This window comes from Lissotriton helveticus, chromosome 1_1 (genome assembly GCF_964261635.1).
Source record: "Lissotriton helveticus chromosome 1_1, aLisHel1.1, whole genome shotgun sequence".
Taxonomy (NCBI): domain Eukaryota; kingdom Metazoa; phylum Chordata; class Amphibia; order Caudata; family Salamandridae; genus Lissotriton; species Lissotriton helveticus.
In genome coordinates this window covers 1,001,194,447-1,001,221,616 of record NC_136057.1, presented here as the reverse complement: position 1 = coordinate 1,001,221,616, position 27,170 = coordinate 1,001,194,447, and the positions used below count along the sequence as shown (strand labels likewise).

General features: G+C 42.2%; 1 protein-coding gene across 1 annotated transcript in view; it reads right to left on the bottom strand.

Annotated features, from left to right (window-relative positions):
- The window catches only part of TMEM209 (transmembrane protein 209), a 310,927-nt gene that overhangs the window by 70,114 nt on the left and 213,643 nt on the right, over window positions 1–27,170 (bottom strand). Inside the window, exons 9-11 of the mRNA XM_078677577.1 lie at window positions 26,349–26,420; window positions 17,253–17,349; window positions 16,908–17,033 (exon numbers count right to left, since the gene is read on the bottom strand). Of these exons, the coding sequence (XP_078533703.1) occupies window positions 16,908–17,033; window positions 17,253–17,349; window positions 26,349–26,420 (295 nt within the window). The remainder of the gene's footprint in view (window positions 1–16,907; window positions 17,034–17,252; window positions 17,350–26,348; window positions 26,421–27,170) is intronic.

Genomic DNA, 27,170 nt, shown 5'->3' with positions numbered 1-27,170 from the left:
GCCATGTCGGTCCTTTATTTACAATTTTGGGATAGCTGGGGCTAATCATGCTACGTATTGTTAAGCCCCTTCTATATGAGATACTTGGTTTATTCTTCATATAGGTATTTATGCTTGGGTCTGACTTCAACAGGTGCCAATGTTTATTTAGGATGCTATAGATTTTGTGGGACCAGGGATGATAATTTGTTACCAATCGGATAATGATAGATTTTTTCTTTTCACCCTTTGGTTTTAGTGTTTCATTCCTACTTAGCTTCAATGATCTCTTCTTGGCCGCATAGATAGTATCTTTATGGTATCCTCTCTCCTGGAAGCGTACTTCCATATCCTCAATACAGTTGTGGAAATCCTCGTCCCTACTATTGTTTCTTCGGGCTCTAAACATTTCCCCATATGGGATGGCATCAATCTGTCCCTTAGGGTGAGCACTACTACCATATAGTGTTGAGTTGCATGAAGTACTTTTTCTGTACAGACGGCTATTGATTGTACCATTGGTTATAAACAACTCTGTGTCTAGAAAGAAAACACTCTCTTTGCTAGATGACATTGTAAATGACATATTAAATTGATTATTGTTCATGTGACCGACAAATTCATTAAGTTTCTCAGTACCACCTGTCCAAATAATCAAACAGTCATCAATGTATCTTCCGTAATACAGAATATTTTCTTGCCATTTCGCACCCCCTGGGCCCCAGATATGCACCATCTCAAACCTCCCCATGAAGAGGCATGCCAGAGATGGCGCAAATCTGGAACCCATGGCAACTCCACACTTCTGTCTATACCAATCCTGGTTAAACAAAAATACGTTATGTTCCAAAATAAGACGTGACATTGTAATCAACATGTCAGAGTGCTCCATCATTTCAATGGGTCTTTTATACAGGAAATATTTTAGTGCCTCCAATCCCTGTTCGTGTCTGATATTCGTATACAAGGATACGACATCCAATGTGACTAAGGTCATGGTATTGTCCCAATTAAAATCTGCCAGTATATTGAGAATATGGCCGGTGTCTCTGATATAGGAGGCTAGGTTAAGGACATAGGGCTGTAAAAATATATCAACAAACTCGGAGAGTCGTTCCAATGGCCCCCCTATTCCTGACACAATGGGCCTTCCTGGTGGTCTAGAGGCATTTTTATGAATTTTGGGCAATGTATAGATACACGGATAACGTGGTTTCACAATATGCATGTTCATCATCATCATTCAACAAGCCTTTGATATTCCAATCTCTAAGTTCTGAATTTACAATTTGTGTAATTTCAAAAATCTGAGTGCCTGACAGTTTCACATAACATTCTGCATTTTCCAGCTGACCCAACAACTCCGCTTCATACATTTCTTTCCCCATCACAACTATATTTCCACCCTTATCCGCTTCTCTGATAACAATTTGATTGTTTGAGCTCAATAATTTAAGGGCATTCTGTTCTCCTCTGGTTAAGTTATGTGAGACATAGGGTCTGCTGGATTTACTTAACATTTGGTCTTCGTATTTATCAAGTTCTTGATTGACAATACGATGAAAAACCTCGATATTGTTCCCACTGGTAAGTTGTGGTGTCCACCTGGACTTCTGTCTTAAACCACTATCATCACTCCCATCTGTATTTAGATCAAGGTCTCTCACAACTTGATCCAAAGTGATCGGATCCTGCTCATTCTCCGTTATAGATAACAATAACACAGTGTCTCTGATATCTTGAATGGATTGGTTCCCCACACATACTTGAGGAAGGGAATGCACACCAGATCGTGGAACAAGAACAAACAATAAAGACTGGGTTGCAAAGTGATATCCAGATAATCAACTTGTCAGGTGTTGTCCTATCAGAAGATATGATTTCTGTGCTCAAGAAGGGTATGAGTTTTTGCCCTAAACCAAAATTTGACATGTCGAATGTGAAAATTGATTTGTTTAGATTTGTACGCAATCTTAAGATTAAGAAATATTTTGCAAATGTTCAACAAAATAAACCATTGCAACAAGCACAAGTATGTGTGGGGAACCAATCCATTCAAGATATCAGAGACACTGTGTTATTGTTATCTATAACGGAGAATGAGCAGGATCCGATCACTTTGGATCAAGTTGTGAGAGACCTTGATCTAAATACAGATGGGAGTGATGATAGTGGTTTAAGACAGAAGTCCAGGTGGACACCACAACTTACCAGTGGGAACAATAGAGGTTTTTCATCGTATTGTCAATCAAGAACTTGATAAATACGAAGACCAAATGTTAAGTAAATCCAGCAGACCCTATGTCTCACATAACTTAACCAAAGGAGAACAGAATGCCCTTAAATTATTGAGCTCAAACAATCAAATTGTTATCAGAGAAGTGGATAAGGGTGGAAATATAGTTGTGATGGGGAAAGAAATGTATGAAGCTGAGTTGTTGGGTCAGCTGGAAAATGCAGAATGTTATGTGAAACTGTCAGGCACTCAGATTTTTGAAATTACACGAATTGTAAATTCAGAACTTAGAGATTGGATTATCAAAGGCTTGTTGAATGATGATGAACATGCATATCTTAAAATTGTGAAACCACGTTATCCATGTATCTATACATTGCCCAAAATTCATAGAAATGCCTCTAGACCACCAGGAAGGCCCATTGTGTCAGGAATAGGGGGGCCATTGGAACGACTCTCCGAGTTTGTTGATATATTTTTACAGCCCTATGTCCTTAACCTAGCCTCCTATATCAGAGACACCGGCCATATTCTCAATATACTGGCAGATTTTAATTGGGACAATACCATGACCTTATTCACTTTGGATGTCGTATCCTTGTATACGAATATCAGACACGAACAGGGATTGGAGGCACTAAAATATTTCCTGTATAAAAGACCCATTGAAATGATGGAGCACTCTGACATGTTGATTACAATGTCACGTCTTATTTTGGAACATAACGTATTTTTGTTTAACCAGGATTGGTATAGACAGAAGTGTGGAGTTGCCATGGGTTCCAGATTTGCGCCATCTCTTGCATGCCTCTTCATGGGGAGGTTTGAGATGGTGCATATCTGGGGCCCAGGGGGTGCGAAATGGCAAGAAAATATTCTGTATTACGGAAGATACACTGATGACTGTTTGATTATTTGGACAGGTGGTACTGAGAAACTTAATGAATTTGTCGGTCACATGAACAATAATCAATTTAATATGTCATTTACAATGTCATCTAGCAAAGAGAGTGTTGTCTTTCTAGACACAGAGTTGTTTATAACCAATGGTACAATCAATAGCCGTCTGTACAGAAAAAGTACTTCATGCAACTCAACACTATATGGTAGTAGTGCTCACCCTAAGGGACAGATTGATGCCATCCCATATGGGGAAATGTTTAGAGCCCGAAGAAACAATAGTAGGGACGAGGATTTCCACAACTGTATTGAGGATATGGAAGTACGCTTCCAGGAGAGAGGATACCATAAAGATACTATCTATGCGGCCAAGAAGAGATCATTGAAGCTAAGTAGGAATGAAACACTAAAACCAAAGGGTGAAAAGAAAAAATCTAACATTATCCGATTGGTAACGAATTATCATCCCTGGTCCCACAAAATCTATAGCATCCTAAATAAACATTGGCACCTGTTGAAGTCAGACCCAAGCATAAATACCTATATGAAGAATAAACCCAGTATCTCATATAGAAGGGGCTTAACAATACGTAGCATGATTAGCCCCAGCTATCCCAAAATTGTAAATAAAGGACCGACATGGCGTCATACTCATAATATGGGCTCATTTAAATGTGGGCACTGCAGTATGTGCAAATTTGCAGAAAACGGTATCAAGGAATTTCAATATAATGGGCTAGCAAAATATAAGATCTTTCAACATATTGACTGCAGTACTAAGTATGTTGTTTATGCGATCAGGTGTAAGTGCCAAAAGATTTATGTAGGGAGTACAATTAGGTGCATAAAGGACAGAATCGCAGAACATTTTAGGGCCCTGAAAAAATTGGATCTTAGATATCCATTGGCGAACCATGCTAACAGCTGTCCAAGTCAGAGGGGACAATTATAGTTTACCTTTCATGGCATAGAACATATCTTCTGTGACAAACGAGGTGGTAATAGTGAACTCAAAGTACGCCAATGTGAGGCCAAATGGATTCTCAAATTACGTGCGGTTGACCAGGGATTAAATATTGATTCTGAACTGCAATATTTTTTGGGATGTTAAACTATACTCTTTGGCATCAATGTTTTGTTTTTTGCTGTGAATATCAGGATGTGTTAGGTTGCATGGTACAACAATAGTGATCTTCTCTAATCCACTACTATTCTATTGCAATTACACAATATGCCCTTTGTGTTTGGGCTATTTTTGGAAATTATGAAATTTTTGAGGGCATGAATGAACTGGTTTAGAACTTTCTCTGTCCCCATGTCTAAAGGTTTCAACCCCAAATTTGTAAATATGTACAGTATTCTTAAACTTAATGTCTGGGATTTGCATTATATGTTTACATTCACTTTATTTGTTGTATTACTGTTTAATTTCAGATTTTTCCCTTTTTTATTTTATTTTTAAATATAATTTTTCATCACTTTATTATTCCTTCACTGCGGGACATGCGGGCAACGTGAAAAGTGATTTAGTTACTGAAGTTTTAGATGCTACATATTGGTTGCTGTGGCAGGATTTAGTCGGCTGGTTTTAACTTAGGACACGCTATTTGGTTTACATATTATCCCACTGATTCAGTATTTAGGACCTATTCCAAGATGGCGCCCGTGAATTTTGAGAGCGCCGCGTTGGAGTAGTCCGTTTTTGATTCTATGCATTTAACATGGCGGCACAGTTGCACGCTGAACGATTTACAGATTCCGTGGGCGAGAGGCTGCGTTATACCGAAGGTGAGGATACCGCCTATATATATTGGATCGGCCTCAGTTAAAGGGTTTTATACGCTGAGAGCTATTCAGGGTGTTTATTGAATTTTGACAACATCACAATATCGTATTTTGTGCATATCCATTAACTGAATATGGTATGCTACTGACTGGAAATGTGAAGGGAATTAATTGGCCTGCCACGACAGACCTGAGATTGATTTTAATATGGGATAGGAATTATTGATGCTGTTACTTTTAAAGGTAAAAATCTGGGCTCATTAGTTTTTGATTAAGTTAAGCATGATACATGGTAGTTGTGGTTGTACACTAAGGAGCTACTTTTCTCACACAGGAGAATAATACTATTGCACGTAAAGAAAATCAGATGATGGAATTAATGATATGCTTCGTATTGACTTACGTTTAAGGTAAGGGGTCACTGTTATGATATTTAGCCTGTTTAGTGTTCAATTGTAAATATGGGTCAAGTATTGTAAATATTTATTATGCTTTTTACTTTTAGTTGTCCTTACTCGCCTCAACACTTAAAAGGAATTTATTAATATACAGATTGTTGCTTTAGGTGAGTTTATTGAAGAAGTAGTTTTACCTTATAGGCTGGGATTCACGCTGCGTTGCATGTCCTATCAGATGAATCTTTGGTCACTCTTGGTGGCTGTTAAATAAGAGGACCTTTTTCTCACTTATATCATTTTTATACTTCTTACTTTTTATCACTATCTCATTTCACGTTATACTGCTTTCACTTATGTTCTTCTTTGTTGCCAAACTCTGTGCCGCAGGATGGTCCTATAGGGATATAAGGTTCATAGATGGTTTTTCCACCTGGTGGAGGTTAGGCTTAGCTCCCACCATGAGTGGAGAGGTATCTGATGTTGGCTTTGTTTGTATTTTGTATTCACAGCCCTGAGGAAGTCTTTATGGTGATGCGCCAAAGACGAAACATGCATGTTGGCTGTTGTGTTGTGATCTAAAAAACAAGATACATTTGTGTGAAGAATATAGTCTCACGAGTTCATGAGAAGATAAGAACTGAAGAAGAATTAAAAAATCACGGACATTCTATTCTGGACATTTATTTTTGGCTGAACTGATTAATTTCTGAAGTACTGCGAAACGACACAAGAAAGGTTATATACTTTTTGCTCAGGGGGACCTACTAAATCTAGATCTTAAAAGGGAACATCAACAGTCCCAGAGGCTGTTCCTCTAAAATGTATTAATTTTAATGGTTTTCAAAAATGCTTTCCCTTGTATCCGCGTGGAGGGAGCTTGCACTGTTACTAAACATCACTGAAGATCCCATGATACAAAACATACGTCCTGTGAGAATGTTAAGGGGAAATGAGTTTTTCCAGTATTGGGGTCTCTTTCATAGATTCACATGCTTGAATAATTCCCCGTCGTCGAAGTGGGAGTCCCACGGTACATAAAATAGTAGTAATATAAATATATATAAATTGAAAACATCATAAATATACACATACATATAAATATACACATAAATATATATAGAGATATATATATACATATAAATATATATATATCTATATAGAGATATATATACATATAAATATATACATATAAATATATATATATATATATAGATAAATATATAGATAAATATATATATAGATAAATATATATATAGATATATATATATATATATATATATATATATATATATATATATATATATATATATATATATATATATATATATATATATATATATATATATATCGTTAAAACTACCATAGAACAGTATAGGCCCATAGAAGCCTAAGGGAGAATTCACTTTAGTAACATATCCAAGTCATTATAATAGTCCACATCCCAGCCAATCAGGCTGCAGCACCCTTTAGCCTTTAGAACCTTCTCCTCAGAAACTTAAGCCCTCAGATTTTCTACCGCAAGTCGTGTGAAGGGAGTCTCTCTGAGCTCTGCTCAGTTTCTTCAATCTTCATACCTTTTCATCTTCTTCTGCAATGTCTTCAACAAAAATCTTTATTCAGGCCTTGTTCTGCTTGTGGAAAACTTCACCTGTTCCATGAGGATCCTCATAAAAAGGGCATCTACTGCCTGTACCCGGACCATGAGGTGAGGGACTGAAGAAAATGTTCTGCAAAACTTGCAAAAACCCTAAAGGATAGAGAGACCCGTCTCCTTCTGTGGCTACAGAGGTTGAAGACGTCGGAAAATCCTTTGTCTGATGTGGAGAGCGTGTTTTCCTTCCATTCCAAGACCTCTCTTAAACGTGGGTCGGAGACTGAGATGCCTTCTCCTTTTCTTAAAAGGAACAAGTTGGTGGATGCTCCAAGGTCTGTCTCCCCACGGGATCTGCCGGCCTCTACGCCTACGGGACCTGGTTCTCTGGCGTTGCAGTCCCAATCTGTGCCCTCATCGTCCAAAACGAGTGGCGCCTTGCCAATGAGCTCGTCGACGCGCCCGTCGACAAGATCCGTCGATGTTGTGCCTACGATGACGACGACATGCTCTATGTCGACGATGACGACAAAGTCCGCATCGTCGACGAGCCAAGAAGTTAGGCCCATAACCTCCATTGTGAAGATTTTGGCAACGGTGAAGAAATCCGTCTCGTCGACGGCCTTGCCACAAAAGCAGTCGTCGACGACTGCTTAGTCGACGCGCCGCTCGTCGATGAATCCACCTTAGTCGGCGGTACCGCCTTAGTCGACGGTAGCCTCGTCGACGACCACCTCCTCGTCAACAGCTCCGTTGTCGACGAAGAACTCGTCGACGACGACCGCATCGTCAACGGCAAAGGTCCTGGCTCCGTCGACGGCTCCCGCTTCTTCGTCGACGCCTTGTTCTACATTGGCAGATCCCTCGACGCCGGTTTCGACCACGAACTAGTCGACGGGACCGTCGACGGGACACGATTCTCTGGCTACTGCAACAACCTTTACTGTGGTGAAAGCTTCTCTTGTTAAACGTCCTGCTCCATTGGTTTCGAGTGCTCTTCAAGGTGGTTCTGCGCCCCCTGCACAACTCTGCGTCTGCAGAGGAGGATTCTTCGGATGGGTCTTATGTTGATGACACCTTTCGTCCTGCTGCCAGTCCTTCGGAGCTCAATATAAAATATCAGGACTATGAGGATGAGGACAATGATGACAGAGGTTCACTCTTCCCAGTTCACGATGATAAACTGGATGTGGACCACGAGGTTCCTATGGCACAAATACCGGTGTCTTTGATATCAAACCTTCAGCACATGTTAGACGATTATAATCGTCGTTTCCCACCTTCTGCGCAGACTTCTCCTGCTCAACCTCCTCCGACACAGGAGCCACTTCCTGTTGCTCAACCAAAATCACCAATTCTTCCTGATCCAGATACTGATGATGATGACGTCCGCCATGATACGGACCAGGACGACAACGCTGTCCTGGCAGATTGGGTCAACTATCGGGCCCAGACCCCGTCTCTTCCTCCTACTTCTCCCCTGGCTTCTCCTCCAGTGGACATTGGGGGTTTCCACAACTTGATGGTGAGAGCTGCGAAGCGTTTTCATTTGCCCATGGAGGTCAAGCAACAAGACTGTTTCCTTTATGACTTCAAGGATCAACCTCTAAAGCATGTGCATACGATACCAATAATTGACTTTATATGGCAGGAGGGACTTAAAATAATGGAACGGCCTAACACCATCCCGGCCGTGCTTCCGTGCCTTGACGAAAAGTATAAGGCACCTGCGGAGTCACCGGCATGTCTTGTGTCGCAACCAAAAGCTGACTCCAAGTCATTACGCAGGGCGCCCAAAAAGGTCGCGTAACCCGGCAACTCCGTTAACTTCGCCACCGGATCAGGAGGGTCGCCGCCTGGATACCATTGGAAAGAAATTCACCACTATGGCTGCCCTGACGGTCAGGGTGGCGAACTCCTTGGCCATCCTCAGACAATATGACCGTCAGATGTGGTCTGAGATCGCGGCTTTGGTTGACCTGCTTCCGGACTCCTCCAGGGCAGAAGCCCTTAAGATCATGCAGGAGGGAGAGAAAATCTCCTCTGAAATTATAGACTGTGCAATTGATATTTCTTCTACGGGTTTCAGGCAGCTCGCAGGTGCTGCAGTCTTACGGAGGCAGGGCTGGCTTAAGGCTATGGCTTTTCGGCCTGGGGTGCAGGCAAGAGTGCTCGACTTGCCTTTTGATGGAGTCTCTCTTCGGCAAGCATGTGGACGACGCCTTAGAGTCCATCAAGAAAGACACGGACACTGCTCATGCCCTAGGTACTCTCCAGTACCAGAAGCGGCCCTTTCGTGGCGCACGTGGCAGAGGTACTTCATCCAATTTTCATGGCTCCTCACAGTACCGCTCCTTTGGTGAAAACAAGCAGCGCTACTCCTATCAGAATAGGCAATCCGATTCCAGGCCTTATTGACGCAAAAACACCTACAGAGGAGGTGCCACCTCTAAAAAACAGTGACTTTCCACGGGTCAAGTGTTCTCCTGCTCGAAAAATTGGAGGTCGTATCTCCCAACACTTCTACAATTGGTCAAAAATAACTTCGGATCGTTGGGTCTTGGATGTCATCTTAAAGGGCCACGCTCTCGAATGTCTCAAATTATCTCCAACCCGCCCACCCTCTGGCCCTCCCCCAGCACATTCGAAGGAACTGTTTGCGCAAGTCGCAGTTATGATAAAGAAAGGGGCTGTCGAAGTGGTTGCTTGATTACAACAAGGCAAGGGCTTTCATTCCCGCTTTTTCCTTATCAGGAAAAAATCAGGAGAGTGGCGCCCTATCTTAGACCTCCGAGCCCTCAACAAGTTCATCAAATCCCAAACATTTCGAATGCTGACTTTGCTGGAAATTTTACAGTTCCTGAATCCCAGAGAGTTCCTCTCCACCATCGACCTCCAAGATGCATACTTCCATGTGCCAATCCATCACAGACACAGGAAGTAACTTCGCCTCACAGTGGGATCGAAACACTTCCAATTCAAAGTTTTACCTTTCGGCCTTCGTTCCGCACCAAGAGTCTTCACGAAGATCATGGCTCCGGTTGCGGCTTTTCTACGCTTACAAGGCATACAATTCTACCCTTATTTAGACGACTGCCTGATAAAGGCTCAAACCTTTCTTGCAGCAAGACAACACACTCAGACTTGCCTATCCGTCTTTCACGCCTTGGGTCTTTCCATCAATCACGAGAAATCACATGTCCGTCCAGCCCAGCAAAGGATCTTTCTGGGGGCATTACTCGACTCTCGTCTGGCGAAGGTGTTTGTTTCGCAGGAACGACAAGATCACATTGTCAAGATGGTGGCTCTTCTACGCTCAAGAAGGTCCGCTTCTGTTGAGATGTTAAAATCTTTTCTAGGCATGGCAAGGTCCTGCATACAGCTGATCCCCAATTGCAGGCTCCACATGCGAGTCCTCCAAGAGGAATTGGACAAACAATGTCGGCAAGTCTCAGGGTCATTCAACGACAGTCTGCCTGACCCCCCGCATTCAGGGTGCTTTGGAATGGTGGGCTCACCTTCCAAACATCGCAACGGGGCGGCCGTTCCAGGACGCAGACCCCACGCTTACTCTTACGACGGACTCTTCGATAGAGGGTTGGGGTGCACACCTCGAAGGGTTGTCAGTCAAGGGCAAATGGACGCCAGTTCAATGCACGTGGCACATAAATCGCCTGGAACTCTTGGCTATCTTCCTTGCTCTGAAGTCTTTCCGGCTGCTGGTGGAAGGGAAGTCGCTACTGGTGCGTACAGACAAAAGCAGCAGTATGCACTACCTCAACAAGCAAGGAGGCACGAGACCTCTTCTGCTATCCAGACAGGCACAACAAATCTGGGAATGGGCGATTCATCATCGAGTCCAGCTGACAGCAGTTCACGTGCCGGGTGCCTCAAACGCCCTTGCCGACTCTCTCAGCAGATCGACCACGGACAATCACGAGTGGGAACTCCATCAACCGACCGAGTATGTGTTTCGCTTGTGGGGCCAGCCGGAGCTGGTTCCGTTTGAGACTCCACTCAACCGCAAATGCCTACGCTTCGCAAGTCGGCATCCCCAAAGCGGATCGAGCAGGAATGTGTTTTCGATCAACTGGTCGAACAAATTTGTTGACTCTTTTACAGCGATCCCTCTGATTCCGCGCCTACTACGCAAGATGAGACTTCAGCCGTGTCACATCCTCTTGATTGCGCCCAAGTGGCCGCATCGCCCGTGGTTCACGGATCTTCTACTGTTTTCCCAGTGCGATCCGATTCTTCTTCGTCCCCTGCCTCATCTTCTCACCATGAGCCAGGGCCAGATTTGTCTCTCCAGGTTCACGCTTGGAACCTGAGCACAATGAATTTGCACATCTGACTATTGCTCCAGAGAGCAGTGAAGTCCTTGCTCGTGCACGCGCTCCTTCCACAGTCAAGACTTATAAACTGAAATGGAAACGGTTTTGTGTCTGGTGTCATAAGGAGAAGGTCGATCCTCTGCTCGCCACACCTGAGCAAATCCTGCCTTTTTCCTCCTTTTGGCAAAGTCGGGACTTTCGCATTCCACTCTTAAAGTCTGCCTGGCCGCGATTTCCCGCTTTCGCCACGACGGTTCCACGTCGCTGTACTCCTCCCGGATCATTCATCAGTTCTTTAGGGGCCTGTTCCGGATGTTTCCACCTATCCGGCCTCCACCACCTGCTTGGCGTTTGAATCTGGTCTTATCACAGCTGCTCCGACCTCCTTTCGAGCCTATTCATTCCGCGGACTTAACATTTTTTTCTTGGAAAGTTGCCCTCCTTCTCGCACTTACATCCTCCAGGCGAGTGAGCGACATCCAGGCTTTCACCATTCAGCCTCCTTTTCTTCAATTCTCAAGGGATGCTGCTACACTTTGTACGAATCCTATATTTATTCCTAAGGTTCCTTCTGACATCCACCTTAATGAACCTGTCATTCTCAAGACTTTTTTCCCAGACCCTCAGTCTCCCGCTGAGCGCTCTCTTCATTCTTTGGACTTGAAGCGCTGCCTCAAATTCTACATCCAACGCACTGCTGCCTTTCGTAAATCGGACCAGCTCTTTGTGGCCTATGGACGGATGCGCAAGGGACATCCGGTCACGTAACAATCCATTACTCGCTGGATTTCTTCTGCCATCTCCCTCTACCATCAACGAGCTGGAAGCCTCTTTCTGCTACGGTGCGAGCACACTCTACGAGGGTGGTTGCATCCTCTACCGCCCTCTTTGCTGGAGTGCCTCTACATCAAATCTGCAGGGCGGCAACGTGGTCCAGCAGGCACACGTTCACAAGGCACTACTGTCTGGAGGCAACTGACGTTGCAGACACTGCTGTGGGTCAAGCGGTGCTACGAAATCTCTTCAGATGAAGGTGAGCCTCTGTTGCTTCCCGCCTCCTGTCATAAAAGGTTCTTTCATATATATGCAATGTTCTTAGGTGCATTGATTTGCTTGCATTTGTTGTTCTTGCCTTTTATGACTCATGTGTTGGCGTACTGCGTTCTATTCTTATTCAAGCATGTGAATCTATGAAAGATACCCCAATACTGGAGAAGAACAAAAGTTACTTACCTGTAAACTGTGGTTCTCCAGTATTGGTGTCTTTCATAGATTCACATGCGACCCACCCTTCCTCCCCTCAGAGGCTCTCTTCTCCTCATGCACTCTTGGTCACTTTGGTGCTACGAAAATCTGAGGGCTTGAGTTTGAGGAGAAGGTTCTAGAGGGTGCTGCAGCCTGATTGGCTATGATGTGGACTATTATAATGTCTGCGATATGTTACTAAAGTGAATTCTCCCTTTAGGCTTCTATGGGCCTATATTGTTCTATGGTACTTTTAACTTTCTCATTTATATATTATATATTTATATGTATATGTATGATGTTTTCTATTTATATATATTTATATTACTACTATTTTATGTACCGTGGGACTCCCACTTCGACGACAGGGAATTATTCAAGCATGTGAATCTATGAAAGACACCGATACTGGAGAACCCCAGTTTACAGGTAAGTAACTTTTGTTCTTACAGTATACATACACAAACTGAATCTCTCTAGAAGGCAATACCCATTAAGCTAAAGCAATTCATCTCAGAAGAAATCTTCCTCTCTGAGGCAGAGGCACAGTAAGAACAGCACAGAAAGTTTCGTATCATTCAGCTCATTTCAGCTGATTTTTAGATATGCTGCCCAGCACAGTAAGATCCCTGCTGGATCATTGCTTTGAAATGCTCTGTCCTTCAAGAGTATTCTACCTCAACTGTTCATTTTTTAAAACCAGAATTATACGAAGTTGGTCTGGAAATCAAATTCAACCACAAGGAGGAATAGTATGAAGAGTTTCAGACATAGCATTGCTTGTTCGGAGATATCGCTGAAGCATAATGGAGAAGTAGCTTATTGATTATCTTCAGTCAAAGTCATACAAAGGGTTGTGGACGCTTAGATAACATGAAGCGCTACATGTGCTAATAACATTTGAACATATTTTTTAGCCAACGAGAACCAGAATGTCTAAATGCACACAAAGGTGTCTGGCAAAGAGAAAGCAGAGTTGTGCACTAGTGGCCTTCCTACATCAGGTGTAAACTTACGGAAAAATACTGGCTTACATATAGGGTAAAAATAAATATAGACAAAAAAAACACTAGCCCACGAAAATAAAAAAAGCCCACTAAAATCACTTACTAGCAACAAATTCCAACTGGATACTGCTCTTATGTTCCAGAATTTTATTAATTTTGTTTTCACTGGCATGACTCCTTTATGTTGCAAGTTTGAAAAACTTTTATGAGGCCTACCAGTGCTGGGCACATAATCCAATCTCTAGTCTGCCGTTCTCCTACAACACTTTAGAATCGGCAGTTATACACCAGATCCAATTCCATCTGGAGCTGGTGACTAACAGTTTAAACATCCATCCTCCCACCCTCAATTAAGCTGTACTGAGACCAAGTACACTGAAGAGAAGCAGTCCTGGTTAAGAAACTGAATGAACGAAGGAAATTCATAGTAGGATCTACTGAAGTATACACAAAAGTGACAGAGGGAATGCTTGGATTAATTGCAGCAACTGCTAATTACTCTGGGCAGCATCCCCACCCATCATTATTTCGCACACCATGCCACCACAATTTGGATCCTGCCATGAGCAAATATGTCCTGAGCCTGATCCATGCCTGAATTGACTGGACAGTTACTACTGGAGCAGGAGCAAGACTGATTTGCATATGGCTGGGTTTTATCTGAGATGGCATGGTGGGCGAAACAATGATGGGTTGAAATGCTACCAAGAGAGATTGCCAGTGGTTAAACGTATTGCAAGCATTCCTCCCATTACCATTTGTGTGTGTGTGTCAAGGCGTAAGCTTTCTAGACTGCTGGTCAATGGCAGGACTTGGGTAAGAACTCAATCTTCATTCTGGTATAGATAAAAAAGTCAAAATGGCCTACAGGGATTCGCCAATGTTGGCTCTCTAAGGACAAAACAAAAATGGAAAAGGCAGAGATTAAAATGGAAAACCTGTTTCTAAACTATCAAAAAGAAAGCATTTGGGTTATCTGCTTTTTTTTTTAAATAAAAGACATGCAAACTTTCCATGCACCCTTTTCAGTTGTCTTGGAAGTTTTAATTTTGCACTACATCAGGAAGCATTTCTCCTCAGAGAAGTCTAACTCCCTATGATTTAAAGATATTTTAAACCTTTTTTTCTGTCTAATTTTCAAGAAAAGACTTTGGGCCAGATTTAGATCTTGGTGGATGGGTTTCTCTATATCAACGGTGACGGATATCCGACCTGCCGAAATATAGATCCCATATGGCATAATGGGATTTATATTTCGGCGGACAGGATATCCGTCACTGTTGTGACGGAGTAACCCATCCACCAAGATCTTAATGAGACCTTAGGTTTCCAAAATGTTTGAGGATGTGAACTTCATCAAGATGCTTCTATATATGAAATAAGTATGTTTTGATGTTAACTATAGACCCTCTAACACCAAGTTAGGTCCGTAAAATGTCATTTAGCTCCCCAATGGCATTGTTGTGGATCTAACCATGAGGGGTTCACTTCATAGGCTTTTACCTGGAAGACGTCATGCGGACTGAAGAATGTGCTTGATTTCTGTTAATGTAGTCCCAGACAGACAGACTGCATCTTTTAAGGGTATAAAAAGAGGCTGGATATGCACATTCTATTGCTAACTGAGAGCTTTCCTCTGACTAAGAGAAGACGTGGCTAAATAAAGCCCCCCTTAGCCATTCTACAATTGTTCTAGGTTACTAAAGTTTCAAACACTCACGTGAACTGTTTTTGATTAAAACAAACAACAACAAGACAAGTGCTTGCCCAGGGGTGATGAGAAAAAACAGGCAGAAGGTGCTTGAAGGATGGGGTGTTATGAATGTTCCTTGATGGGTACCCATTTACATCCATAACCTACAACAATACGTAGACAGCTCCTGCAGCATAACAGGCATAATTTAAAAGTGCCTCACTCCCTACTCCATTTTTCCTGAATATCTGCGACTAAATTGATGGTGAATATATACTATGAATTTTTTAATTAATTCATCTTGAATAGGCTAGGAAGACAAGTTCTACAACGCTCTTTGATCTTAACTATGAAGTACAAACCCCAAATGTTTAGATAAACATATGTAAATAACGATACTCCTACCTTGCCACATACCTGAAACTCCCCCTTTCTGTTCTAGAATCTTGAAGCAATAGGCTACCCCATCTAGTCATTCCAGTACTTTGACATAGGGGGATATAAAGGAATATAGGTACCGGTTACAAAATAAATACGCTCAGTTGGTTTCTACGATTCTGCAGTATCATATATATATATAAACACAAGTCTGGCTAAGGAAATGAATTTTGATTTTATAATTATAAATGGACTGTTATGTATTGTTGTAATGGAGTGGTCATTCTTGGTTATTAATAAGAAGAATTGTTTACTGTAACCTAGAAAGTGTGGCCAAATATTTATCTAAATACTGTTTTATTTTATCTAGAAGAAAAAAAGTGGCTGCATATTGTAGAAAGTCCTGATGAAGACAAGTGATTGTCGAAACGCGTTGACACAGCCCAAGTTCAACACAACTTTAGAAAAACATCTCTAAAAATTGAATCTTAACTGTTTTTGTCTTTTTTGATTTTGATTCTGATTTTATCATTTTTACTATGGAATTGTTATTCAATATTGATGCATCAAATTTATAACTCCATACTCCATGTAGATTCAAGTCATACTTATCAATTCATCTTTTTATCATGTTTTAAATGAATTAGAAATTAAAAATATATTTTTGATATCATAACAGTCTGTTGTATCTATTGTTCTTTTTATATATTCATCCTAATGTGTTCATACGAACATTTTGTTTCCAATTATTCTGTGATTTAGCCAGTTCTGTGTTAGCCTAAATCTGCCTGGGTGTGTTCTTTCAAAATAATTTAAAAGTGCACCATTCTCTAGGATGTTATATGAGATATTTTAATTGGTTACCAACTCTCAAAAACTAAGGTACAGAAACAAAAGGTATGCTTTCAAATGCCGATATCGATACAACACAGCAGGGTCGACCTACACTGGTTTATGAGAGGTTAGAGCCATGCTAGTTTCAGAATATCACACAAGATCAAAATTACATGCAGTGACTAAACTGGAATCATTTGCACAGTTTGTGGTCATCCTCAAAATGTTGCATGGATAGAACGGCCCTGGTTGACCTACATAAGAAAAGCCTACAGTGATCATACAATACAATGGGAGGATTTTATTTGATTAATTAATTAGAACACACTGATGTTCCTTTTACATGGTCTCTCGCGTGCTTCTGGACACTTGATAGAGGGCGATTAAATAGATAAAATACACCAATACAAACTTCAGCTGTCCAACTGTCTCAAGGGCACCCAACAGGCTAGTATTCTTTGTAGAACAGATTATCTGACAGGAAAAAAACATTTTTAGAATCTCATTTTAAGCTTTATACAGCTCACCTTTGATTCGTTCAAACAGGTACTCCTGGTTGGGGGTCACTTCCAAATACTGCACAATTGTGTTCAGTGTCGGGATGAGAGGCGCTTTAACCAGAGCTGCTTGCTTCAGACTGCTTATACTTGCTTCTGCAATGCAACACAAGCAAACATCATTGGCACCAACATCCATGATCTATACATTTCAAACTATATTCGATAAAAAAAACAAAGGTGGTGGTAAGGGGGGGGGGGAAATTAAGGTATTCCACATGATCTTCTTGTAAACATGTAATATTTCTGAGATGGAAATCTGTTATGTTAAACATACTGGTGTTTTGTCAAAACACAGACGTGACCCCTACATACCTCCAATCTTTAATTCTGGACACCCCAGTCTTCTCATCTGGGCGTTCACCGATTCAATTTCATGGACGAGAGGGACCAAAATGGTCTCGTTAACCCACTATAATAAACAGAAGGCACTGAAGTCAGACTAAGGCTATCCATGAGATCCACGTGCATTTAGGCACTAAATGAGGGATGAAAAGTACAAGTTACTCACCAGAAATTACTTGTGCGGTTAGTCCTCATTTATTCTTCCTACAGACTCATGGCTTTTCTTGACCGCAGACCAAGGAAGCAGACCGGGGAGCCTGTTGACCTTAAAGGCTATTCGGGAATTGACATGGTTGGTAACCTCTACGGTAGTCACGAAAGGGGCAAAAGGCAGAGTGGGGCTGTGGAGACTCCCAGCGACTGGGTGGTGGACCCATCTTTAAAGCACGCGAGCGCCGAATCTGCCTTATCGCCAAGGTGGGGGAGTGTACATTGCTATGGAGGCTTGTATTAAACCGGTTTGCTGGTAGCGAAAAGGAGATTCCATCTGCTATCTGGCTGCTAGAGATAACATAGTTTAATGGGAAAATCACTCTTCCCAGCAGGGAGCCGCTACTACTAGACGTTTAAGGTTGTAGAGGTCTGGGCATCGTTTTTGAGTACCTAGTGCGGTTACAGTTCTATTCTTTAAAGCTCCAGAGTTTTTCGACAATAGGTCTTCCTCTTCAACTTCTGGGATTTCCCACACAACCGTCCCATCAACTACCTCTACAGCTCTCAAGAACGCAATCCCCAAAACGGTTCTTGAAATTAAAATGGCTGCCTTGTAAATCAATTTAGTCACATATATAATTCACACAATTATGTTCCTATTGGACACCGCAGCATTTTAAATCCCTAGGATTACCATCTATTTAAATATTGCAATCTCAATGGTTGGCTTCCCAATCAAAAACATTGCTTTGCAAATTGCATGACTGCCTACACAATCCACACAAGTCACTTGATACATTCTAAGAGGATCATTCCGTTTGGGAAATCAATTTTTGTTGCTGTTTATTCCTCTTTTCCTCCAAGACAACAGTTATTAATCTGTGGTCCATGGTGCTCTGCGACACAGACTTAGGAGGTGCGTAACTGCTTATTTGCTATAGTCCAGCATATCACTTAATCTTGTAGAATTAAAAGGGAATTTTAAAAAGCTTCCCATTAAAATAAAATGAAAACATTTCGATTTTTTTGTACTAAATGAAATGTTCATAATTTATGTACTAGTTTAACGTATAACTGTTTCTGTATTTTTGTGTATTGTTTGAGAGGCAAATCACAGAAATTGTTTTAGTGAGGGTCCATAAGGGATGCCAGGGCCCCCTGAAAAGTCAGTAGACCTCAAACAGGCGTGGCAACATACTACTACTGACAAACCAATTACTCTGCCTAGCAAGTTGGTAGTTTCCAGTCCGCAGCATATTGTTTACTTTGCAGCATCCCTGCCATCGCAAAAGTCTGGGACAGGATGGCTTGGGCCTCCGAGACCATAGGCAGCACTTGGCAAGGAATCCAAAATTGTGTGGAAATATCGGCCCAAGGGGCACATCCACTCACATACCCAATGTGTAGATGAATGGGTCTATGAGTAGGGTGAGTGGCTGTATGCATCTATGTGAGAGCAGTTTTGTGCGTGTGTTAGTTGCTGGATGAGTTTGAGAGTGGCTGTGGGAGAGGCTGGTTGGTTCTGTGAGTGGCTTTGTGGGCATGGGAGTTGGTCTGTCAGTGCCTGCAAAGATATGTGAGTGGGTATGTGAGAACCTGCGTGGCTCTGTCAGTGGGTCTGTCACTGCCTGTGTGGTTCTGCGAGTGGGTGTGAGTGCCTGTGTGGGTCTGTGAGTGGGTCTTAGTGTGCCTGTCGGAATCTGTGAATGGGTGTGTGAGTACCTGCATGTGTCTGGGACTGCAAGTGCCTGTGTAGGTCTGTGACTGCGTGGGTCTGTGAGTGGGTGTGCAAGAGAATATGAGGGTGATTGAGTGAGTGTGTGTGAGTGCCTGTGTGGGTTTGTGAGTGGGTGGGTGTGAGTTGGTCTGTGGATGGGTGTGTTTGTGGTGTTGCGGTTTTGAATGGGGACCGTGCTGAGCGCTGTGGTTGATCCTCGCACGTGATAAAAAACATATTAAGAGCATTTCTTGACCTTCATGGGTCCCTCTGCTACCCCTCTAACACACCCATGGGGCCAGGGTACCTCTACCCTGAACCCTTCAATCACTGTACACTTAATTTTTGAGGCCACCATCTACCGGCCAGTTTGTGGCCACCCAATCACAGCATTGCTGGTGGTGTACGAATTCACAGATCCACAGAGGGTCTGCATCCATAGGTATACTAATTTTGTTTTTTCTTTAATAACCCCTCAAATACTGAAGTAATGTACACCAAATCACAAAAAGGGATCTTTCTGTAATTCTATCCAACGCTTTGGGCTGTAGTCCTGTCTAAAATCCCTATGTGAAATTACATGGGGGGAAAAGCATTCTGGGAACCCCCCCCCCCCCCCATTTTCTCGACCCCTAAAATGTTCAACACAACAACTGAACTCAGGTATGTACTAGTTTTGAAAATTCCTTGAAGACTGGTCAAACAGCGCCAAAGTTATAGGCAAAACAAAGAAGGTTTTCCTATGGAAACTAGGTCCTATATATATATATATATATATATATATATATATATATATATATATATATATATATATATATATATATATATATATATATATATATATCACACACACATACATACAAACACACAAAAATGTACATATCTATATAAAATCACTTTCTTGGATATGGAGGTCAACATAAGAAACGTGCACCTGCATCAATATACACAGAAAACTAACAGCATGCAATAGCATCCTTCATGGAAACAGTGGACATCCGAAAAACCTCAGATAGAGCATTCCCTTTGGGGAAATGTAGGAGCCAGAAGAAAGAGCTCAGAAGTTGTGTATTTTGAGGAAGAAATAAATTAAATGAAGATATGGTTCCTTTCCAGAGGCTATCCATTTGAGGTCATCGAGAACGCAATGGAAAGAGTAAGAAAGAAATCAGGGAATGTACTACTAACATCTAGGAGAAAAGACCCATGAGAAGAAAAAACTCATCTTATTATTTATTTCAAAATTCAGCACAAACAAATCAGGCAAATAATCCAAAATAATTGGGGAGCATTGAAATTTGATGAGACTAAGTAAGCACTAACAGATCGCCCAGATATCACCTACAGAAAGTTGGAGTCATTAGGAGATCTAACAAGCAGCCATTATTTTGGATTATATGTTTTAGAGTGCCTATGTTGAAAATATTATGTGGATGGCATGATTAACAGAATGCAACTGAGAATCTTGCAACATCTTCGAGTGATAAAGAATCGAGACTTTGCATACCCTGTTGCATAACACTTTTGGGAAGAGCACGGAGGGGATGCAAAGGAACTACAATATTTTAGTATTAAGCATATAAAGAAAAATGACAGCCGAGGAGATCGTCAACTGTCCCTGAGAAAAATGGAGTTGAGATTAATTAGCTTGATGGGGATAGAGGCACCCATTAACACAATTTAGATGCTGAACTGCATGTACATTTATGAGACTCTCTCAACCCAACTACGCAATACCGTTAACTTTGCACAAATATATGTTGTATTCCAATGTGCTATTGAAATGTATTTTAGATTTTACGATCTGCCTTGCATGATAAAATGATTTTAGATATAGAATTTAAAGGAGTTAAGGATTGGTGTGAATAGGAGAAAACTGGACATGGAATTTTATAGCAATTCAGTACTGTCAATGCATTTGCTCTTGAATACTTGTGTTTTGCACATTGTGCGTCTATTGACATTGCACTTTAAATTCGATCTAGAGACCATAAGCTCTTGCACTTCAATGTCTATGTCCATAAAAATTCTGCTTCGATTGCAATTGCACTTTAAAATATAGCGTTTTGCACATATAAACGCACACTTCTTACAATCGGGACATAGTGAAGTGCATTTGCACTTCATAAATTGAATATATTGCATTTGCACTTTAGTAATATAGCAGAGGGTCATGTGGACCCCCTCCACGGCCCAGGGACCACCACCTCCACGCCCCTGCGACCACCACCTCCTTGGGGCCAGTTGACAAAAAACATTTGGGAGTGTGGCCATGCAACCCCAGTCCTGGGCCATATACAGCCCCGGTGACCACCACATCCATGGGACCCAGCTGTTTGCTTTGGCTTGGCGGGAGCTGTCACAGCTCCTGCCAAGACAAAGCTAATACTCCGGTTCCAGCGAGTGTTCCTGCATGCTGGAAGCAGAGGTTTCATTTCTTTCCCTGCCCGCAGACATGTGGGCTGGGAAAGAGATTAAACAATTGCTCTAGCACTGGGAGCTGCGTTTCCAGCAGTTCCCTGTGTGCAATAGCAATGCTGCCTCCCGCAGTAGGAGGGCAGCCGGTTGGGACCGCGGTGGCCTTGAGCAGCAAGAGGCACAATAAAGATGAGAAACGTACAGAAAGAGGCAAAATAAGGGTCAGAAACGAGAAGAAAGAGGCAAAATAAAGGTCAGAAATGAGCAGCAAGAGGCAGAAAAAAGGTCAGAAACAAGCACAAAAAAAGGAGGAATAAAGGTCAAACAAGCAGAAAGACAGAATAAAGGTGAGACATGAGCAGGAAGAGGCAGAATAAAGGTGAGAGACGAGCAGAAAAAGGCAAAATAAAGGCCACGGCGAACAGACAGAGGCAAAATAACAGGCAGAATGCTGCAAAATAAAGGTCAGAAACGAGCAGCAAGAGGAAGAATAGAGGTCAGAAGAGAGCATAAGGAGGCAAAATAAGGGGCAGAATGAGCACACTGACTCACAGACCCAACTCAGACACTTATGCACCCACTGAGACACTCACACATCCAGTTACAGATCAACACAGGCACTCTTACATCCACTTACACAGCCCTGTACACACCCATACTGTCACTCGTACACTCACTCGCATATTCACAAAACACCCAAAACCCAGTACCTTAAATTCAGAGCAGAAAGGAGGAAGATGAACAATCTGACTGCTACTCTCTAAATAGGACATGTAGCATTGAAAAGGCAGAGCTCAAAAGCCTACTTCGGCCAACCTTGACAGCAAGATGCACGGGATACCATATTGAAGGCAGCAGACAAATCAAGTAACACTAAGACCACCAAGTGGCCCTTGTCTACCAACAATCAAAGATCATCAAGGATGGAAACTAGGGCAGTTTCAGTCCCACGAGCAGGGTGAAAACCTGATTGGACTGAATTTAGAATCTTGTGCTGTTTCACAAACCACAAGATAAACCAGTCCACAACTTTCTCTAAGATTTTTACTTTCAAAAGAGGCACAACCAAGGCCTTTTTCCATTTATCTGGTACTGAAGTGCTGGAAAGGGGTTTATCTCAAATTTCCAGGAGAAGGTTGACCAAGGAAGGAGCTACACCTATATAAAAACGAAGGTAGAACTGGGTCCAGCAGAGATCTCAATGTAATTGAGCTGGTCAATTCTATAAATACTTCAGGAGTTAGCAAATCAAACTGCTAAAGAATTGGTAACTCATCTGGGAGAAGTGGGATAGACTCATTCTCTAAATTAAATTAGACAACCGGACTATGCATTGAGAGTCGGAGGTGGCCTATCGGCCTATAGCGCCATCAAACCATAAGCCTGGCATCATTGCCTGGCTTGGGGATAAGAGTGATTACTGCTTCCAGCATTAAAAAGGTAATTCTTCCTTCCAGAAAGATGTTGTCAAATAGAACAGTCTGTACCAATAGGAGCTCCAGCAAAGGTTTTATAAATTGAAGTTTGAACCAGTCAGGGCCTGGAGTTATAAATGGGTATATATCTTAAATAGCTTCAAGTATTTCCTGCCCCTCAACTGGTTGGTCTAGCAGCTCATATAAACAAAGAAGGGTGCAGATACAGATGGCAAAGGAAGATATAAATATATTCCATCATTTTGCTTCTGTTGATGGCTCAGTGGATGAAAGCATAGCGTTCTCTTCTCCTGAAACTAGTTTCCTATTTGGGGCCTTCAGTCCAGTTATAAATGCACTACGCACCAAGCCCACAGAGCCCACAGTTGCAGTGCCACCTGTCTGTCAGCTTTATTGTTTTCTAAAAACAATGTTGGCTAAGAAAGGCTAACTTCTCTCCGTTAGTAATAAGAAACAGTAAATGGATCCTTTTGGAGACTATTGTCCTGGGCCTCATTATGGTAGCCTCATGCTTCTTTACATTTTCTACTTTCGTCAGTTCCTCAGTAAGCTAGTCTTCCAAAAGTATCCTTTCTCTAGCTGCCTGGTTGCTGCCACATTGCAGTTCCTCTCAAAGTCACCTTGAGACAGAAGAGTCACAATCAATATTCTCTATAACATAGTGGTGTATCTCTTCAGACAAGCCATCATTGTGACCCGGATTTCTAAGTAGGTCATTGCACGACTTCCACATTCAAATCCTGCTTAACTTCACCTCCACTGACCTATATATATTTCACACATCTGAAAATGAGGTTTTTTAGTGTGCATATAATATCTATCTTGTTATTCTTAAAACTAAGACTTTCTGAACTTAAAAAGAAATGGATTTACAAAATATCAGCTTATGGAGATTGTGTAAAAGGAACCTGGACATGAAAATACAATTCATATTGTATATAGTCAATACACATTAATAGAATGAAGACATCAATAACTTTAAGGTGAAAGACTTGTCATGCATCAGACATACTTCATCAAAGGTACCACCTGGGCGAAGTCCGGAAATATCAGGATTGCAGCACTCAGTGTAGGGGCTCTGGTCTCTTAGCCATTTCTAGAACTAGTTCCCTAACACTATAATTCAGCAGGAGAGCAATAATGACCCTCAGTGTGGCTCTTCAGTTTAGGGGAGTGACTAGTGCTTGATGAGCACACCCCACTTAAAAGAACAATGAGTGTCCTTGGAGTATAAGATGGTTCAGTACAAGGTCCTCAACAAAATGCTCTGTATTTGGTTGTTCTTTATCTGGCACCCCCACTACTCAAGTTATACCGTCAAGAACAGCCTTCGGCATCTTTCTACATGCAACTGCATTTTTCAGACCCTAAACTATTTCGGACTTGTTCTGGTACCTTTGTCTCTGGAGCACTACCAGGAGGAAGAGGAGAGTGAAGATTTCTTCTCTGTCTGGGACGATATGCCAAAATGTGTACTCTACAACTTGAGCTGTTGCAATCTCGTGTCTGTTTTTCCTGATAGTTGCACGCTACTGGAGAGCATGAACACATGCCTCCTAGATCCAAGATTAGTTTCCACGAAAAGGCAATGACTGGCCATATTCTTTACCTCTTTGCATCATGGTAGGCAAGACACGTATAGTACCAAGCAACCGCACGTTAGAGGGGTGAGCTTCAAGCACCTTTCTTGAACAGCTTCCTAGCTAGTACTTACAGCATTGTAGATCTGATGGGTGAACACAGCCATCCGGGTTTAGTGGCAGTATAGTGCAGTGCTTAGGGAACTGGGTGCGATCTGCCAAGGATTCCCTGTTTCTCTATGCAGTTGCCGCCACTTCATTTTAGGTCTGATGAAACCTGGCTTCACTCACTCCAGCGGTACCATTTGGCCTTTCAGTCACTGTTGTGTTAGACCTGTATTATCTGGTCTTCTCCACTCACATTCAGTACCTTCCATTACCCTTTTTCGAGGGACCCATAGTAAGGGCATACTGCCTTTGGCCTCAAAACGTGCACCACCAGCAGAAGTCCTGAGCATTCATCAAGGAGACATAAAACAGAGGGGGTGGGTGAAATGTATTCAGTGTTCCCAGGAAGCTTCTCTTTGAAGGGTCTGGCGGAATATCCCTTTAAGAACGCAAACTGCACGCTATCATTGGAGACACTAATGCACTGGAAACATCACAAATGCTTCCAACCCTTTGTACCATATCTTTCATCACAGTCATTAGAATCATCTTTTTCACCAGGTAATCCAGTTTCAAATCAGGGAAGAACAGAAGCTGATGACTGTCCATTTAGACCACCTTTTTCACAGCTGCCCCCACAATTCTCAGTCCCCATTTCCGTGAGTGCAGGGCGACAATCATACCAGTTGTCTGTGAGTCGCCTCATCAGAGCCTGGAGGGAAGCCAGTACACTTGTCAGATTGATTCTTCAACCCAGACACCTCCGGTATCACTTTTGTCATTTTTTTTATAGTAAGGAATAACCAGGCAATGCCATTTGAACTCCCTCTCACATATCAACCTGCTCAATCTTTTCCTATAGTATAAAGATTCAGTCAATCACCTTGGTTTTGAACAACACCAATACCTGAACATTGGCGTCAGTCACAGGAGAAAGTGTAAAGGTCCTCAGGCACATAGGTGCCTTTTCAGTAAGGCGTAAGCCTTCCTACTCATCGTGTCTCTAAGTCGTTCTATCTTTCTTTTCTTCTTTGACGACCCCTAGCATGACCCAAAGTAGTGCTCTATGCTTTTTTGTGCCATCAGCCATGGCCTTGACTTGTCACCAGACAGAAGGAAATATAACAAAATGGACCTGCAATCCCTTCGGGGCTGTCACTGTGATCTGCATAGTGTCTGCTGAACAGAAAGTCCCCAGGGCAACTGCCAACACAGACAGGCCCAGGCATGCACCATGGAGAGGGGCACCACCCACATCTGGTTTGCTCTAGCCAGCACACACCCCGTCAACCGGTTTGCCATCCCCTCTACCCTGTTTGCCCAACAGCACCCATGGAAGTGTATGCCTATTTGGTGCATCAGGGGCAGCCATAAATAACAGAGCAGGAGAAAGGGCTCTCTTGCACCCTACCCAAAGGCTTCTTAATTGGGGATACACAGGGCCTTCAAGCACAGAGTGTGTTGGTGTGCATGCTAAATGGACGGTTCTGTTCACTGAAGCTTTAGAAATTTTGACTGTGGAGTTGGTGGTAAAACTAAAAAAGTGTGCTTTTCTTATACAGGAGTATACTTTTAGGATTTTCTTTTTCCCCCCCACAAGTTCTAACAAAATCATGGCTATATATGGAGCTGTGAATAAAATAAGAAATCTTACATTTCTGAACTTGGCGGTCCAGGAGTCCATATGATCCAAAAGCGGTCGATTCATGGTGACCCTTGCCCATACCTTGGGAGGAAAAAGAAACTGTTACTCAAAATAGAGGCACTTGTAACTATGGTATACAACTGCCTCTATTATCATCTCAGTTGTTTTATCACTATCGTTGAAAGTGGACCTTGCATACATGTAAAGAACATTAAGAGAATGTGCAGAAATAAAACTACCTTCATATAGAGCGTCCCTGAGAAAGGCCTCACCATATACCTCCTTTTCCCTAAGATGTAAAGTCATTAAAAAGTGGGATCATGGGCAATCACTGGAACCAAGATGGACTGGCATTTGAAGTGATGTACCCGATCAATTAGTACTACATATACTGCAAATGAGCAACATTCCCTCAAGCCTTAAATGCATCTTTTCTCAGTGGCAAAATCTTGGGAATAGTTTTTCAAGCTGCAAATACTGCTTAGTGGTGACAGCATGAATCTCAACTATCATACAATTACCAAAGATTGCCTAATTAAGCAGCATGTGAGAGAAGGAAGACTACAGATTTTGAAGTTCCACTGGAAGACCAGGCCTTACCAATCACTTTTGTGAAGCTACTTTGGATCCCACAACATGTCGCCCTCCAGAGTTACCATTCAGACAAGATGGACAAGGCAGACGGTGGTGTAGCCTACATAGATATACCTTTCACCTACAATCAGATATAATTGTACTGTAAGGCCTCTTCCTGTGTGAACAGAACAAGGCTGCTGTGTTCATGTCCAACAAAACCAAATTCTCTCACAATAGGAGAAATAATTTCAGCGT